A 19,324-nucleotide genomic window follows, 5' to 3' on the forward strand; every position below is an offset into this window, starting at 1 on the left:
AAGCCTATTGATTTCAATAGAATTGGAAGGGTTTAACTCTGCTTAGGATGGCAGTGTTTGCCTTTATTTTCTTGTCACTTAATGTAACTGACAAACTGAACTGTTACTCATGAAAGCTTATGCTGTAATACATTTGTAATCTCTCTCAGTAGAGTTCCATGTTTTTCTGCCTGCCCTCTTTTGTGCCACCCAGAAATAATGTAGTTTGAAATATTTTGAACTTGCTTCTAAGGTGTCAGGAAACCATCATATTCCCATTGCTAAAGATTTTTTAAATTTATTATTTATTTATTCGATTTATAGCCCGCCCTCCTGTTTTGTGGTTTGCAATTGTTTGTTCTGTATCAGCTCTGCAAATGTATAAACCTAGAAAAGAAGCAAAGTTAAAAATGAAAATTTAAATATCTTTAAAGAAGCATTATTTGGATGCATTTTAAAATAAATTACATTTTACTGGTTATGTCAATTGACTACAGCACTATTAGAGACAGAGGCAGGACTTCATCAGTTTCCAGCACTGATGTTTGCAGACAGCAGAAGATGGAAATGTGGTTTGAGGCAACTTCTTTCAAATTGTTTGACTCTTCTTATTTTAGAAGTCAAAATAGTGAAAGCCCAGGCCTTCTAGGAAGTCATGTAGACACTGAGTTAGTTTGGCAGAAATCAAGGAAAACTTTGAAGTCTTGCAAATGTTATATAGCAGTAATTTTCCCTAATGAATATAAGAAGTGACTTATTTTACCAAGACATGGGCTGATGCATGCGGTCAAAGCTCGGAAACATAAATACTTACATCTGCACTTGAACATATAGCATATACAATGTGTGACTTTTTGTAAATGAGGCCTTAATGTATGGACCCAGAAAACAACCTCTTGGAATATATATGTGTTTCCTCACACTTCTTAGCTCACTGTCTTCTCATCATCCTGGACAGTGCAGTGTTGTTATATATAAGTGGATAGGGGCATGAACTTAAATTCTGAGAACCTGCATCTGAAATTCTTCAATGGCATTTCCATTCAAAGAGCTGTTAACATTTTACAAAGCAGTGTTTCGTTTGGCTGTAGCAAAAGGAATAGTAATGTTGTCATTTGCTGGTCAAGAGCCATTGGGTGCTTTTCTTCACTTTGCTTATGCTGTGTAGTTTAAGGATTACTCAAAATCAGCAGTTTGCAACATGGTGCTTGACCTTTTCTGATGTAAGTTTTATCCAGAGATGAATCTACCGGCATTCCAGAGGACAGAGGAAAGTGTTGGATGTTTTAGGAACATTAATGAGTACCATATGTTTATAGATATTAAAACATTAAAAAGTCTACTGCGGTAAGGCTTTTCAAGCTTACAACCCCCAGGACATTTGTAACACATTAACCATATATTATACCGCCTAACACCTTAATAAGCTCCCTAACTTTTGTGACCTGGATATTGGCAGACACCATTAGTGCTCACCAATGGTTCACAATTTATTCCGGAAAAAAATTAGTAAAGTACAATTAAGGCTTAATTGATATAAAATTGATATAAAATGGTTAAATTTTAAAACTGCTTAAGTTGATCCACTCAGATGAACGTCCTTTATTTATATTCATTGGGGATTTTCGAAGTTATATCATTACTGCTTCCAATCTTCTCCATTTGTACAGATATATCTTATCTACTGTGAAGCTAGAGCCATTTATTTTATCATTCCATAAAAGCATCTTCTTGAGTAACAGAAGTTGTTATTTGATGTTACCACAGTTGTCATTACTTAGTCATGGTATGTAGATACCCTCCAGACTTTACTTTACATTCCTGTAATTAATAGAGTCTTCAATAATTACTAATTTTAGCTTTGTAATAGCTTTCAGTGTTTCACTACATAGTCCACTTGCTTGAGTCTCTCCTCCTGCTCTTCCACCTCCCAAATCATTCTGTACTCCAGATGCCCAGAGTTCTTCTGGACGGAACATTTTACAGGAGAATTTTAAACTCCCTGCAAATAAGGTTATGTAATGGGACAGCTGGTTTTTACATATGGTGTAACTATGCTGGCTGACACCTCTCTCAAGTATATAACTCAAATGTGTCAATACACTTACATAATGATTTTATTGTTTTTTTTAACATTATAAATAGAAAAAGGGCAGCATAGACAGATCCAGCTTTTAAAATATAGGGCGAGACACAGCAAAAACAAATGCTTCTGCAGATGCTGCTTCATAAATTTACTTTCCAGTTTCTTGCTGAACAATATTTTAAAAATGTTCCCAAGTTTAGTTGAACTTGAAAAAAACCTTCGCTGATTTAGGCTTTATAAAAGTAATAAATAGTTCTTGAATAAAAGTGGTCTTTAAAGTAGAGAGAGTTCTTGCATCTGTTGCTGTTCTTTGAAAGCTAGTTTTGACAACAGGTGTTAGACAAACGGTGTTACAGTGTAGATTCATTTAACACCAGTACAGGCAATATTGTATTTATTCTTTGTATGAAAACACTCTCCTAAATCATTCTGTTTTACACATTGTGTAGAATAATAAAAGTGTGGAAGCCTTCCTGATTTCATCAGGCAAGCGATTCCACTATGTGAGAGCCACAAGAGAATGCTTGGCTGTACAAATGCTTTCCACCTGGGTCATATTTTCAGAAGAAATTTCTCAGATTAGCAAAGCTATTGCTGCTGTCTATATTGAAACTGGCAGTTCTGCGGGTATGTGGGTCCTAGGCCACAAAGTGCTTTGTAGTTGATAACCAGCACCTCAGGTTGATTAGTTACCTAATAACTAACTGATAGCCAATGAAGTGACTGCAGAATAGGTCTAATATGTGCATTCTACCTGTTGAGGCTTTCCCCTGTTTCTCATAGCTTTTCCCTCCTTGATAAGGTTCTTCTTTCTCAAGCGCAAGTGCAAGGAAAAGTTTTATATTTTAATCTTTGATAGCTATATTCCATTTTTAAGAAAGCAAGTTTCTTTTCATTGAAAGATGGTCTTCGAACTGTGTTTCACCAGTTTTTTTGGGGGGAGGGGGTCTTAAATAGAGGTGAAGTTCAGTAGAGGATAAAGGGAGAATAAAGAAAACTGAGGGAGCAACATTGATATGGAGTGAGGGGCCCAGGTCTTCCTCTGTAGCCCTGACATTCCATTCCCTGCTGCCGAAGAGAAAATAGGGGAAAGAATAGTCTGGTTTTGTTTTCTACAAATACAACATCTGATGAGGTCCGTTCAACTGGTTGACACTTTTGGGAAGCCCCTTACAGAGTTTGAGTGGCTTATTAGGAATACTGAGGGTAATATAAAAGGTGTTATACCCTGTATTTATAAAATTCTGGTGAAGCAGGAAACAGAGAAAAGGATGAATTGTCAAGTGCTTTGGCAAACGGATTGCCAGCACAGAATCCCAGAAACGGAATGGCCAAAAATTATGAATGCTTCAAAATATAAATCTAAATTTTTTAGGATACATTTTAATTCTTTCAAGGTTTTAAACAGATGGTACTTACCCCCAACCAGGCTTCATAGAATCCATCCAACTGTTAGCCCTAAATGTTGGAAGGACTGTGGTCAGCTGGGTGATTTTCTACATTGCTCGTGGCACTGCCCAGTTCAATTATTTTGGGGACAAATTTTAATGGAGATAAAATTGCGGAATGTAATTTGCCGGCCTTACCTGAAATGGTAAGGCCGTTACCTTACCTGCAATCTTACTGTCCAACATTGAATTGCTCCAAAATAAAAACCACATTAATTACAACTCTCCTAGCTATTGGTAGAATTACAATTGCGAAAAAATGGAAGGAGAAACGGCCTGACAGTGACACTACAAATGGGGCATAATAGCTTGTGGGAGCATTTCATTCAAAGCATAATTATGAGTAGTGCAACAATGCCACATTTGGAAACATATCAAAATTCTTTCCAATAATTTTGGCTCCCAGTGGTGGATTATCTTGCTGAACAAGAAGTGGTTCCAGCAAATTCATACTTTGGAGATCTGATGTTTTTTTGACATCTGGGAATTCCCTAAATGTCTGTCCAATGTTTATTTAGCAATGATGAGAGTCTGAAGGGATTCAGTAGGTTGTATATATTGCTTATTTTGTTAATGTCAGTTTTTGTATCAAGCAGTTAGTAATGTTGACTCCATGCTGTACAATTATTATTAATAAATTAATAAATATTTTTTAAATAAAATGAAGTTGTGCATTGCTTGCTGCAGTGCCAGAGAAGGTGTCCCCCTGATGCTCGCACTGGGTTGCCATGGTCCCTTTAAAGTTTACAAGAAAGAGGATGTGTTTTTTGGAGGGAGTTGTGCTGTCCTGCCTATGCAACACGTGTTTAAAACATTGTTGGAAATGAGGTGAAAGGGATGATGGGGTTTAGAACTAGTATTGGGGACAGAATTTCTACTGGGAATTTTATCTTGAACTAAATATTTGTAACAGTATTAGTATATTTTGTTCTCACATTGTAAGCTACCGTCAGAATAGGGCAAGATAAAAAAAACAAAAGTTAAAAAAATTACTGACATCAGTAGTTTCTGGCACACTGACCATCCACTCCCTGCAATTTAGCTTTTTATTATCTGGAAGTAATAACTTGAATTTATGATACTCCTTGTCTTTATCTGCATCTGTCAGGATTTTGATATGGCTTCTTAATCTAGATGCTTCCACCCCCAAGTTTAGAAAACATTTACTCTTGCTAATTCTGAAAACAATGTGTGCTAAATTTCTTTCTGATATTAATATTAATGTTGGTAAAGAGATGAAGAGTAGTTTAAAAATCTGTATGAAAAATGTAAAATATATTTGAGGCACGGTAGTGTTTTCAGGCTTGTTTTTTCTCTTCCTCCCTACTTTCTGTGTAATTTGAATCCAACTGTCACACACTTCGTGCCATATGAACATATGCTTTCCAGATTCTTGGACTACCAGACATCACATGGAGAAACCACATGTCTTGACAGGTGTGAATTGGCATCCTCACTCCTCAGTGACAGCAAAAACATGCTGAAAACTTGTATTGAGACATGTGGGTGGAGACTGGAAGTACTTTTCCTGCTGTTCACAGTGCAACGTGTGGGCCCTTGGATCCCTACAGGACTCAGATTGATCACATTCACATTGAATTCTTTGGAGGCATCCATCTCTTTGGCTGGTTCTGTGTTTTGGGAAGGGTGGCCTCTAAAGCACAGAGCTCAGATTGGGGAAATGGACTCCGTAAATTTGCTTGAAATTCTGCTCTTAAAAAAAAAAGACGATTTAAAGTGGGTAATCTGGTTAATTCATTTCCAGGATTATATACAGTTGGTTAGATCGGAATATAAAGAATACACAAATATGTGGTAAGTAACCTGAGCTAATAATGGAGGAGGCAAGCTGTAGAATGTATTTGGAACAGCAAAAAATAATGTCTTGAAAATAGCCTTTTTTCCCTTGGCAAAAGTAAAGCAACCTTTTCCGTTTTGGATTACCCTACTTGCATAGTTCTCAAATGTTCATATACATCCACTTTAAAACAAAACCAGTAAAGTATGTCTGAGATGTTTGTTTTAGCTTCATAAGACATATTGCCTCCAGAGCTCTGTGTTAAAAAAATCCTAGGAAAATGCACAGTCCACTCTGCTTATGTAAGCCAGTCCTTTGAAAGATCCTGGGTTGGTCTCCCAGAGAAGTTTCTTCAAGCAAAAAGGGGCTGGGTTTTGCGATGGCATCAGATCGCAAACACTGCCAAACAGGATCGATTTAAGCAGATTCCTGCAACCATTCATGTTGTCTTGTAAGATTAAACATCACTGATAGTGAGGGCCTTCTCAGATGCTATGGTTTCGTAGGGTAAGGCTATAGAAAGTAGAAGTAGCTCTGGCATCTCCATTATGACTGCAGATTTTTAAATCTTGCTATTGATTGATTGATTAGGTTTGAGAACAAAATAAACCATACACTCAGCTAGTATTTTTATTTTATTCTTCATTATATTTCTGTTCAGCTCCATAGCAAAGCTTTATGAATGGTTCACAATAAAATACAAAATTAAAAGTGAACAGGCAGTAAAATTAATAAATATAACAGTTAACAATTCAACAATAAATAATGACAAGCATGGTGAAAACAGCCCTTCAGGAAATGTGGAATTTACAGAGCTGGCACAGATCCCAAACCAGTACTAGACCCTAATGAGTTTACCTCTCCAGTTTTATTTCATTCCTTCCCCCAACCCTATACAAATAGGATTCTGTTTCACTGCTACCACCAGATGAAGATTTAGAGATATGCTTGTCTCATTATCTGTACCTAGGGTCTTCATTATTGTTTCTGTGTTTGAAAAATGTTTCTTTGAATTAAATACTGGACTCCTACTCACACCAATCCTGGGGAAAATCTAATTCAGACCCAGGCAAGCATCTCCTTGCCGCCTTCATTGTACCTTGCTAAGCATACAGGTCATTAGGGATGTGCAATTTGGGTTTGAAATTTGGCAAAAATACTGAATTTTATCTGATTAAGTAAAATTTGGTATTACCAAACTTAAATATGTATTACCAAATAAATTCAGCGATACTGAATTTATGCTTACCGAATTTATTTGGTAAAATTTGGAAAGCGCAGGAGTGCTGTTCCTAAGGGAGGTATTTGCCCCCTAAGGCAAGTAGTGACCCTGGCAAACAGAGGTTTTGACTCTAGTATAGCCCAAATATCTGCAGCGAGCAACTTTGTAGGCAAACATGGCTTTTCTGGATACATGGGAGGTAATTACACAGGATTCTGAACTTTTCCTTTTGACTCTGACATTGATGGGCAAAATGACATACAAACCAGTACTGGAATGGTCACATCCAGAGACACACAAGGGTACCAAGATATTCTTATTCTACTGGCCATGTTTTATTAAATACTATCTATCTGCCTGAACTATCCAAAGGTGGTTGGGGCTCCATGGTGTCCATGACATGATGGTACCTTTCATGTGTCTCTGGATGAGACTGCTGCAGCTGATTTGTAAGAAATTTTGACCCCCAGTGTCAGAGTTAAAGGAAAAATCCCAGGATCCCCAGACATGTTGGCAGATCTCTCCAGTGGTGGTCCATCAACAACAATCTCATGGAAGGCATTATATCTGGGCATGTCAAAATAGACTTAATGCTATGTATGGATGCATCCTTGTTGGAACAGGGAGCTCACTGTCATATGGACAGTAGGAGAGAGGGCTCTGCTTATCAGCATATAGGACTTAATGGCAATAAGATAAGCTCTGTGTTTTTTCCAATCCACAGTTCAGGGAAAAACTGAAGATTACCACTGACTATACCACAGCAATTTTTAATTAGAACAAGCAGGGTAATACCATCGCTCTCTGTATGCGCAGAGGCCACTGTCATATGGGAACTTGTGTGTGGAGCAGGACACATATGAGTTTATTGCTGGAAAGCACAATTTTCTGGCATGCGCACTAAGCAGAGTGTCTTCTGAGGATCACAAATGGGACCTAAGAGACATTTACTTTCCACCCCCACCCCACCCCACCCCTTTATTCAATTAGAGTGTCTTTGCCACTCAACAGAATGTAAAGTGCCCCAAATTCTATTCTCTAGTAGGGGTGTGCGCTTCGGGAATCCGAATCGGAAAGCTTTGGGCCCTGATTCAGAAATCCCGAAGCAAAGCTTCCTGAAGCATTTGGAATGCTTCAGAAAGCTGTGGGGGACCCGGGGGGGGTTAGGTTTAAAGGGCCTTTTCACAAGCGGCAGGGCCCTTTAAACCTAACCATTCCTTCCCACCCTTTCCTCCTCACCTCCCCCCACTTACCTGGCACCGGCAGAAGGGAAGGCTGGCCGTCTCTGCTGGCTGGCCATGGCGGCTGTGGCGGCAGGAGGGAAGGCCCTCTCTGCCGGCTGGCTGCGCTGGTGCAGCAGCGGCAGGAGGGAAGGCCCTCTCTGTCAGCCAGCTGCGCCGGCGCAGTGGCGGCAGGAGGGAAGGCCCTGTGTGCCAGCCAGCTGTGCTGGTGGCAGCAAGAGGGAAGGCCCTGTGTGCCAGCCAGCCACACTGCTGGCAGCGACGGCAGGGAAGGCCCTGCCTGCACATGGTAAGTGGAGTAGGGGGATGGGGTTAAAGGGTGGGGGTGGGTGTTTAAGGGTGGAGACAGCCTCACTCCTCCCTTTTCCCCTGTCACTTCAGTATGCTCCGAATCTTTATGTAGCATGTGAAGCGACCTGGAAACTGAAATCCGAAGCGGCATGCTACTTCGGATGTCGGGGATTTCTAGATCTTTTTCCTGCTTCGAGTAAACCCGAAGCGAGAAAGCCGAATCTTTTCAGGTTGCATACCCCTATTCCCTAGCAGGCATGGGCCATCAATCCATAGGGGACACCTTCTAGGTGTCCTAGAACAGGTGCATGATGTATACCTTCCCGCCTCTCCCTCTGTTATGAGGGGTGGTAGCCCAAATGAACTAGGACTCATTCCAGGGTATTCAGATAGCATTATACCAGTATTATAGAGGAGAACTGTTACCGTGAAGTAATGATGAGTAAAAGCATTCCTATGCCTCTGAGGCTGAATAAAGGCATTTATTGCACTGACAGTACTGTAATAAAAGGCTCGAGCCAAATAAAACTCTTGTGGCATTTCAGATGATTTTTTTTTATCTCCAGTGAAGGATAAAAGTTAGAAGTTGTATAAACTTTGATATTGCAGGAAGATAATGTCCACTGGTATTCAGTTTTCGGAAATATATAATTACAACAAGGTATTTGAAAAAATACCTTCTATTTAACAGATCGGTTTAGCAAATCTTATGAAAATCAGTGATGTTGGTTTCATTTAAATTGTCTCATCATCCATTTAATCTGCCCAGTTCCCAAGAAATTCTTACTAGTTTAGTGGAATATATTGCCTATCTCCTGGACCACTGCCTACATAGCTTACTATTTATTTCACAAAACTGCCTGTGCCTGTGCTTTGTTTACCTAGTGACACTAAAATTTAGTTAGACTAAGGTGGCAGTAGAAATGTTGCTTTCCACTGATGTAGAAAATAAAACTTTGTATTATCTCATTGAAATTTATAGGCAATGCCTTTCAGGGAGCACTAGTTCAAATCATACTTTATATGTTCCTGTTGATTCCTGAATATGCATTCACATTATCTGTGAGTTTATTCGTTTTGTCAAGCCCTTTGTTTCTTATGGGATCTGTTTTTAAAAAATGAGAAGCAATAAGAAATCTTCATGGGTTCTGTCAAAGCAGTTAAGATTTCTAATTGTCCTTTATTTCTTGAAGGAATTAAGTTTATATCAAGAATGGGAAATCTGCTATATTATATTTAAATTAGTCATAAAGAAAAAAACTCCAGTAAGTTCTCAACAGAAGATATCTTCTTGCCTTCAAGTTTTGAAGTCATGGGGGGGGGGCTTGTTTTTCTGGGAAGAGACAAATGTTGGCAGAAATATATGCAATTTCTTTCTTATTATTTTACTGTATTAACAACATAAAATACACCATTTATAACTTATACGTATATAAAATTGTACTATTTGGTATGTTTGTGGAATATAAAGTTATAAATGTGTTAGTTTTCTGCAAGCCCAGTTATAAGTGACCTGCAAACTGCCACACTCTGTGGAACCTTTGTATTTATATCTTGGTCTTTGACATCTGAGAGGTAGCAAAAAAATAAAAGTTGGAAATAGAAAACAAAATTTGCAGTAAATAAAAAGAAGTGTATTATTGGCCGGAAACAGTCTGATATGGTAACAAGACTAGCAGCATATTTGGGTATCAAGTTAAATTTTATACCATCAAAGTGAACAAATTCTTCACTAGTGTGTTATCATCATACACATTATAGCATACTCATTGTGGAAAAAATAGTCACTCACATTTAAACAATAAACATCCTTGAAGAGTTATGTATGTTTCCATTATCAACAGGGTTTTTCATTACCTAACAATGCTGCTATGTTTCTATATTCCCATCCAAGTTGTTCAGTAAGACAAGCTACCTCATAAGGTCTCAGTGTGGCTCCATGCACCTACCCACCCTTAAAGATGTGGATTTTGGATTATTGCTGAAGTCTTGCTGTGAACGGATGACAACTGCAAACTGACTCAGGGAGCTTTCCCCCCTCAGATCTGTACTGGCCTTGGCTGCCTGTATTTTGGCCTTTCTTATAGCAGTTCCTAGATTTTTGTGCTTTGTCTTCACTGTCTTGGCTGTTGCTTTAGCATCAGCTAGGCACATGCTCCAGAGAGTAAGCATCCTTACTGGTAGTGACATTTAATCAGTGAAATCCTAAGTAGAGTTACTCCAGTCTAAGCCTATTGAAGTCAGTGGGCTTAAACTAGTGACTCTGCTTAGGATTTCACTATAAAAGACCTAAGCAGTTCATTCTTTCTCCAGAGACACTGATAACAGGGACTGTGTTTCTAGAAATGAAGACTGCGATTGGTTTTTTGTTAATGTTTATCTGGGTTCCAAAGATCATGTTTCAACATTCATATGTATTTAATAGGCAATTTTATTTTGTCTTTCAAAAAGATGCTGTGAAAGCTGCTTTGTTAAAAAACAGTGTTGTGCTATATTTTCTAGGAATTAGCAAGTTGTGGATGGAATAAGAAAGAGAAACACATCCTTGCCCCTAATATTGTTGCCTTTACAAGGAGATTTAATCAGGTAAAGATGCTTATACAAGTTAACAAGTGAATATTTTCTTCTAGAAGTCAAGAAGGATTGAATTTATTATACTGTATAATGGGGCGTGTACCACATCTGAATCTCATTAATAATCATATTTTATGGATTAGTGATTTTGAAGTAATGCTCGCTGCGTCTTGTTTCCTACAGAGTGTTAAAGTTGTACAACAAATTATTTGTTAATTGCAATTGACAGTTTAGCATGGTTGGCTCCAAAACTCCTGAAGTAATGTTCTGATAGCTAGTGCTAATATCTGTTTCTTCAAGTAAGCAGTAATATAGAGTATTGGTATTCAGCTCTTTTTGTTTTACTTTTCAGTTTTTTTAAAAAAAATAAATAAAGCCAGGAGAATATTGTTACTGATTAAAAATATTCGAGTTTCCATTTCAGTGACTTGCTGTTTAAGTAACTAGGTTCTCAAAGATACCAAGGAAACTGATGTAATCCTTGTGAAATGCAAAGTGAAGCCAATTTGGAAAAACACATGCAGACCATCACATATCTCCAGATTTGTTTCAATTATATCAGTGTGCTATGTTGCACATTTTTCCATATTTTTAAACAAAACATTTCTAAGTTTTTCAGCTTTCTGTTTCCTAATCTCTTATACTTAGAAAACAGTTGAGTTATCCTGCAGCCTTATTAAAGTTTAAGTAAACACGATGATGTAACCATAGTGTTGGTCTCAATTAAAAAGAAAATAAATAGTTGGCATTAAATTCATAGGCATTACTCATAGGCAAATCAATATATCCATTCTTGAAATATCTCTGGTAGAAGTTCCCAAACATTTAACTGAAGAAGTCCTCTAGTAAAAAGCTTTTGTTTTTTTCTTTTTTTAATATTGTTTGTCTTGCTTTGCTGGAAGTTTTTTATCCATTGCCCCTCTCTGTCATATTATGTACAATAGTAGTGGCTAGCATCTTTGTAGCCTAACCACAAGCTTCCTTCTCCTCTTGCACAGCTTCATTGACAGGCCTGCCCAAAACTGATTTTCCTTAACCATTGGTACAGTTAATGTCCTCATGCATTAGACTTAATTCTGGGCAGATGCAACAGTTTAGGTTGGTTGCTACCCCAATGCCTAAACAGCTGTAGTTTCAGAGCAACTCCGCAGAAGTGTATTTTACGAACAGTGACTTTGTCTTTCTCTGCAGAGCAGTACTTTTTCCCATCAGCAAAGGTTTTGGTAGAAAATTGTTCCACCATGTAAAGGAGAAATATAGCCTGAAGATATCTGCAAGAAATATCTTGTAATGGGATTGGTAGTCTGCTTACTTCATGTTTCTAATAGGTGTTATGCCTGTATGGGATAACAGGTGTTAACACTACTTTTCTTTCTCCAGTGCAGATACTATATTTGTTTCTCTTTTGACCATGAGCATTTAAATGTGAATATCCTGTTTCTGTGGTTAGTGGTTTGCATTGTTGCATGTTTTTGTTCTGTTAAGAGTCGTATACTAGATTTTTAATTCAGTAGGATGCGCCTTGCCTGTTAAAGCCTATATATGTACTTTTTGTAGGTCAGTTTCTGGGTTGTACGAGAAATTTTAACAGCACAGACCTTGAAAATAAGGGCAGAAATATTGAGCCATTTTGTGAAAATAGCAAAGGTAAGTTTGATGTTTTTAAACACACCTTTCTTGGAATGTTCATTCCTTTTTAAATTTTTCCTCTGTTTCTCTTGCACTGTTGAAAAATAAAAAATAAAAGGTACTTTGTGGGAATCAGAGAGTTATTCAGCCAATATAAGAGGTTGCTAGTGGTTAAACCTGTCCCTGTAATATAGACCAACTGTATCTACTATATCTGCTAACTCAGTTTTACTACAGCCAGTTAACTGTACTGATACACAAAGCTTGATGTCGTTCTGCAAAAAAATACATTGCCATCAAAAAGCACATGCTTTTCTAATTTAGGATTCTCTGACATTTGTACCTCTTAGGCCATGAAACAGAAACTCTAAGAACATGAAATATGACTCGTTATTTCTCTCCCCAGCCCTGCTTTCCCAGTTTTCCAGTTTATTGTTCCTTTAACTTCTATCCTTGATCAGGTCAAGGATCTTACAAGAATCTTACAAATTTCATTCATATAATACTGCCACACTCCATGGTAATTCATTCACTAATTCATATTACAAAAATACTAATAAACACTTTAAAGTCCTGCGAACATTGAATTAACTAATTACATTAAATTGGGGGGTTACGGAATAGGTGAAAGTGTCTTTAAAATGAGGCCTCTTGGCCAGTGAAGAGCAGCTAAGAAGTGTGTGTGATTGATTCACTGAGCCAAACTACATGAGACGAATTACACAAGGCTATGCGAGTGTCTAGAATCATGTCTGTTCCTACCTGGGTGAACACATGCCCTGAAGCCCTAGTCTGTGCACGTGTAGGGAACTGGTTTAGTTGGGGTTATGAGCGTCCATGGTCATAATCAACGAGTCATCATATCAGAGCATTGATTTTGGGCGGCTTCCACTTCCCTCTCCCCTCTTTTTGCCCTTAGATCTGCTTACTCCCAAATTATTTGCTTTTAATCTGGCATGTTTTAAATTCTCCCATTTTTTAGTTGACGCTGCCTGCCTACTTCTCCTTCCTACACCCTCCTCCCCCTTACCTTCCTCCTCCTCTCTAGGCAGTGTCATTGGTCAGGATAAGGAGAAGGTGGAAAGAAGGATCGTGGCAACATAATTAAGCATCTGAGCAAAAGTTTAGAAACATGCCTGATACATGAATCTGAAAAGGATGGGGTAGGGGTACTTGTTCTCCAGTTTGGCTCAGCAATACAGAGCAAATTGGATAAAAGTTGGCCATTATTTCCAATGGGAAATGCAATTCAGTGCTTTCTGGGTTCTGAGGGGGCATTTTAGGACCAAATTTGCTGGGGACCTACCTCTAGCTGTTCTCTAAAGACTCTCCAAGTTTCATGAAGATTGGACTTTACAGGGTACTTTATGGGCCCTGAAAGAAGTTACCCCCAGCCACCTCCAATCTCCATTCCCTGTGGGGAAAACTAGGGAAGCGATCTAGGGGGCTGGGATGGCATTTTGCAAGCAAAATGCTCCAAATTTGCAAAGGACTTACTCCTCACTGTTCTCTAAAGACCGCCCCCCCCCCAACTTTCAGGAAGATTGGACCCCGGGAAAGGCATGATCTATGGGTTTCCTCAGTTGCTGTCATTTTCTCTCCACAATAGAAAAAAATGGGGTGGCTGGGGGAACCTTCTTTGGGGGGCTCTAAAATGACCTCCCCAATATCCACCAAATTTTCATTGGATCTACTCCTCACTGTCCTCTAAAGAACCTTCAAATTTCACGGAGATTGGATCCCAGGAAAGGCATGATATGGGTTTCCCCAGTTGCTGTCATTCTCTCTCCACAATAGGAAAAAATGGGATGGCTGATGGCACCTTCTTTGGGGGGGGGCATAAAATGGCTACCCAAGGTCCAATCTCCCTGAAACTTGGGTGGTCTTTAGAGGATAGTTAGCAGTAGGTCCCCTGAAAATTTTGTAGATTTATTTTGCAAAGTGCCTCCCCCACTCCCCTAGATAGCTTCCATAGTTTTCCCCATAGGTAATAATGGAGATCAGAGGTGGCTGGGGACAAACAGGCAGGAAAGAGGTGATTCTGGCTGACAGCAAGAAAGGCTGCTGCAGTTCCCGAAGTGGGGATTCCCCCCTCTCCTTTGCATAGATACCTCCCCTTCCTGGCAGGCTGAGCTGCAAGATCTCAGCAGAGGCGTGGAACCCCTGTTTTACACCCACCCACCCACCCCACCCCGGAAACCTGGCAGGTTTTTCCCCCTGATACATCCAATTAAATAAACAAGTCTCCCTCTCAGAAAAGCTGCAGAGGAAGATTTGAGCATGTGTGAAGAGAAGGTGCATCATGGGATACCATCTTTCGTCTGGAAAGAATGGGGAAGAAACACTTGCCAGTCTGAGTACGGGATCGAGTGCAGTGTGGCCACAGTGTGCGAGTGAACAGGAAAGCAATAGGAAAACACGTGTAAGTGCGTCCACATGTTATACACGTGTAATTCTTCTCGTGTAGTTTGGCTCCAAGTGATTCTGCCCACATACTAGCTACTCATTTTTGAATAGCAGTTTGTGTTTACAGCAAAACAGTTTAGTAATTAAGAACTAGCAAGAAATTGAACTAATTATAAATATAAACAGCAGTTTGGATATGTGCATACTGGACATAATGAAAACTAATATAGTAGTGTGTCAAGTGAACTAGACTTATCATGTCTGAAAAGCTAAATTCCTACAATCTACTCTTCTTAGCCTCCCTGCCCCCCACGCCCCATTTGTATTCTCTGGCTTCATTATTGGCTTTGTAATTTCTCTCTTCATTCCATGTCCTTTTTAGTCTTTTCTCTGAAGATGTATCACAGAGCAGTGTCTCCACTGCTGCTTGAAAACTGTACCTCCCTTCTTAAGTGATCTGTGATGCAAATGTATCATCACTTGTTGTATGCAGTCATTGGACAGGTCAACCAAATAGAGTCAGGAGGATCAAAAGCTAGATAGGAGATAACAAATGAAATCCTCTACAAAAGATGGTGGCAAGTGTATGGAAATTTATGTAATGAACCCGGCCTATATTAGTTACGGTTATTAATTTGGCCAGCTTCTGCTGGGACCTAAGGTTCCTTATAGTCACAATGGGAGTTTTTTCTTTAAACTATGTCAGGAAGCTGGCAGATCGTCTAAACTGATCAGATTGGATGAGTAGAATTAATTCTTCAATCCAGTATTCATATCCAAGATCCACTGTTAATGTAGTCAGCCATGTGTAGATTGTTTTACCATGAAGTAGAGAAGTCTAAGATTTATTTCTTAAACAAAGTTCAATCCCATCATAGAGTTCAGATCAAAGATATGATATGAGACTGTCTCTCGTGTAAACCAGGATATGTACATACCTGTTCCTTTATCCTCATTCCCAACCTAAAGCTTTTTTAAATGTAGTTAAAATAAACATAAGAAGGAACCAGAGCCAAAAATAGAAACATAATGGCCATCCCATGTACTGTAGGTATCTGAATCTATTATTATTTTTAGTATAACCTACCCAGGGTTTACTCATGCAGAGCATAGGTAGGCACTGCGAGGGGAGCAACCGAGCCTGTGTACATACCTTCATGCTAACATAACACAATTGCTAGTTTAGTTATTGTCATCTTAACAAACCAAAGATATAGGTTTATTAGAGTTGCCAACCTCCAGGTGGGGCCTGGAGTTCTCCTGAAATTACAACTGATCTCCAGACTACAGGGATCAGTTCCTCTGAAGAAAATGGCAGCTATGGCATTATATCCCTGCTGAGCAGCATGCCCTCCTCAGACTCCATCTCCAAATCTCCAGGAATTTCCCAACCTGGAGTTGGCATTACTAAAGTTCGTTGTTGTGAGAACTGAATTTGTGTTATTGCTTATTATTTACTCACATTGTAATCAGTTTAAAATGAACACTAAGTAACTTTGTAGTTGGTTTACTTGCAGCTTGTTTTTACATTTTATGATTTCACATTTCAGTAAGGCATTCAGATCCTTGGTGGGGGAGGGGTTTCCTATAATTTACAATACAAAGAGCAAGTATCTGGAACATCAATAATTTTGTAGAGTGAGTCTCATATGGGAAACTAAAGGCTTTTGGTCTCTCTTTTTTGCCAGAAACTTCTAGAACTGAACAGCCTTCATTCCCTCATGTCTGTGGTATCAGCACTGCAAAGCGCACCTATTTTCAGGCTAACAAAAACCTGGGCAGTAAGTTATTTTGTATTTTATTTTGTATGGGTCCTGCTCATTTTTTAGGTTCAGTACTCCTGTGTCATGTCTAATTGTGTACATTTCATGCACTGAATAGAATATAATGCTCTTGGTAGACACAGAATATAAACTCCAGAACTCAAAACAGAAATAAGCAGTTGTGGCAGCAGTGAAGAACAAGCCCTAGCTTTCACCTACCCTGCTGCTTTGCATTAATTTCCTCTGGAGGTATTACAGTTTTCAAACAGTATTCCTGGGAAGAGTAATAGTGATTTGGAGGTTATTTTGAGACTTTGATGGAGTAAGTGGTTTAGAAACTATCGTTGCAGGCGAGTGCTTAAGTGGGGGAGGAGAACGTGGAGGGGGCATGGCGACAAAAAGCAAACGGACACAGTGCTGGAGGTAAAGAAGGCCACAACTTTATTGAGATTACAGCTCAGGGAGCAAAGGTGTGCATAGGGCACGGATCCGAGCATTGGCTGACCTGCCTGCCAAGCCGATGACCCACAAGCCCCCTCAGACCCCTGCTGAGGTGGGGAACCATGGGATGACAGTCAGTGGGATACCATGTGGGTATACACCCCTGTTTGAAGCATCCCCTGCCACCTGGGAGTGAGGCGGACTGACAGCTCCTGACTGGGCATGCACCGGCCATCCTTCACTCTCCAGACCCCTTATGGGGATCCCCATAATAGGGAAACTGAGCCTGAAGGCTCTGTTTCCTCCCAAATGGATCAGTGCCCAATGCCAATGCGCAGCCGACTGCCCCAAAGTTGTGTCGAAAGGGAGGGTTGGGCGGGATGCTGCCACAGGCCAAGTGCTGTGGGGCGGGAAACAGCCCCCCAGACCAGGGGCCTGCCCAGCTGTGCCTGGGCATTCTCCTCTGGCCCCTGGTCATTCCCCTGCCCCTCCACAACATGGTGTCCGCCACGCTGTCTCCCTGCCGGCCTCCCCCACATCGCCAGCAACCTGGCCCCCGGGTGAGTCTAGGAGCCATTGTTTGCAGGCGAGTGTTAAGTGGGGGAGGAGAGCAGGGAGGGGCATGGTGACAGAAAACACACTGACACAGTGCTGGAGGTAAAGAAGGCCACAACTTTATTAAGATTACAGCTCAGGGAGCAAGGGCGCACATAGGGCACAGATCCAAGCATCGGCTGACTCGCCTGCCAAGCTGATGACCAACACGCCCTCTCAGACGCCTTCTGAGAGGGGGAACCATGGGATGACAGTCAGTGGGATACTATATGGGTATAGACCCCTGTGTAAAACATCCCCTGCCACCTGGGAGTGAGGCAAACTGAGCCCCTGACTGGACATGCACCAGCCATTCTTCGCTCCCCAGACCCCTTATGGGAATCCCCATAATAGGGAAACTTAGCCTGAAGGCCCTGTTTCCCCCAAAATGGATCGGTGCACAATGTCAGTACACCACAAGAGCCACAAAATGGCTCACTGCCAATGCTCCTAGAGCTGCAAAACCAAACCAAGCGGGCCTCTCAGTGTCTTGTGACCACACGTCCAGACCCCAGCCGGATGGGCACCACCAGGCGAACACCATTGCGTTCCAGATAGCTGACTGCGGGAAGAATCACCCCTTGGCCATCCCACAGCCTCTGACCAATTCCCCAAAGGAGGCTCATCCTGAGCCAGGGCCCCCTGAGGAGCTGTTCCTTGTGGGTCCTGCAGACTGCAGGATGTACATGCAGCTGCTGCTAGTATGCACTGTGCAGGTGCATCCCTCCAGGTCTTGGCGAACTCACCACCACTGGACATGGCAGCCTCCAACCCCTCTTGGTAAGGATGCACTGGAACCAGCTCAGCAACTGCAGCTAAAAGAGAGAATCAGAGGGAAACTTGGGCTTCATCAATATAGCCTGGCACCTCCGGCTCCATCAATATAGCCCGGCACCTCCGGCTGCGCAAATCCACCCATCTGCAGCAGGGAAAACTGCCGGGCCATCCAGCTGGTGACCACCTCCCCCAGGAAATGGGGGTGAAGATGGACCAGACTGATAGCAAGGAAGTGCACTCCGAGGAGGGGGCTCCTGGATAAAACTCCCCCCACCATCCACGGTGACCCCTGCTCTGTGCCCAGAGGAAGGGAAAAAACCTCCAGGCCCCAGTGCCAATCGGGCCTGTAGGAAAATTCCTTCCTGTTCCCAAATGGCGATCGGCATTACCCTGGGCACATGAGAAGAGGCCATCTAACCTACCATGACACCTTGACCAGCAGCTGGCCGAAGGCCAATCATTCCAGCGCAGGAATTGCCAATCATTCCAGCGCAGGGAGAACCCAACAAGTGAACCCCTGGTGTTGGGAGGGGGGCCCGAAGCCCCATTTCCCCCAGGACCAGAATGCACCAGGCTGCGGCCCCTTGCAACTGCAGCACAAACAGGAAGCTGCGAGAGGCTGCAGGCCAGTGCTCAAAACCAGAAACCCCCCAAGCTCTGGACCAGGGAACCCGATCCTGGCCCCTGAAAGGGGAAACCCTCCCCAAATCTGATATGCACTCCTCTCACCATCTGACTGGCAGGGGACCCCCCTCGGGCCAGCCCAAATTGAGAGGGAATGCCTCACCAGTTAATTGACATAATATAAACCTGTGCCCTCCAGGTGCATGGGACTAGGAAAGGGCCAGGGAGCTGCCCCTCGTAACTGTTCTGCCCCCTCTGGAGGCCAAGACTACAGAGCTCACTGGTAGCTCGTAACTGTGGGCAGCTTCCTGCCCCTCGGCCCCTGCCCAGAGGATGGTAGAATCCAAGGTGATCCAGTATTGCCAGCAGTGACAGAACGCCCATGAACCATAAAAAGATAATGTTGCCATGCCGGCCCGGTGATCTCAAGTGCCTCTGGAAAGTGACCCAT

General features: G+C 41.4%; 1 protein-coding gene across 4 annotated transcripts in view; it reads left to right on the forward strand.

The window, feature by feature from the left end:
* Positions 1-19,324, forward strand: part of RALGPS1 (Ral GEF with PH domain and SH3 binding motif 1) — a 283,344-nt gene that overhangs the window by 55,535 nt on the left and 208,485 nt on the right. For all 4 annotated transcript variants that reach the window (XM_054997350.1, XM_054997352.1, XM_054997353.1 and 1 more), the window contains exons 6-8: positions 10,568-10,651; positions 12,197-12,286; positions 16,363-16,455. In XM_054997350.1, coding sequence (XP_054853325.1) covers positions 10,568-10,651; positions 12,197-12,286; positions 16,363-16,455 — 267 coding nt within the window. The remainder of the gene's footprint in view (positions 1-10,567; positions 10,652-12,196; positions 12,287-16,362; positions 16,456-19,324) is intronic.

This window comes from Eublepharis macularius, chromosome 14 (genome assembly GCF_028583425.1).
Source record: "Eublepharis macularius isolate TG4126 chromosome 14, MPM_Emac_v1.0, whole genome shotgun sequence".
In the NCBI taxonomy this organism is placed as follows: Eukaryota; Metazoa; Chordata; class Lepidosauria; order Squamata; family Eublepharidae; genus Eublepharis; species Eublepharis macularius.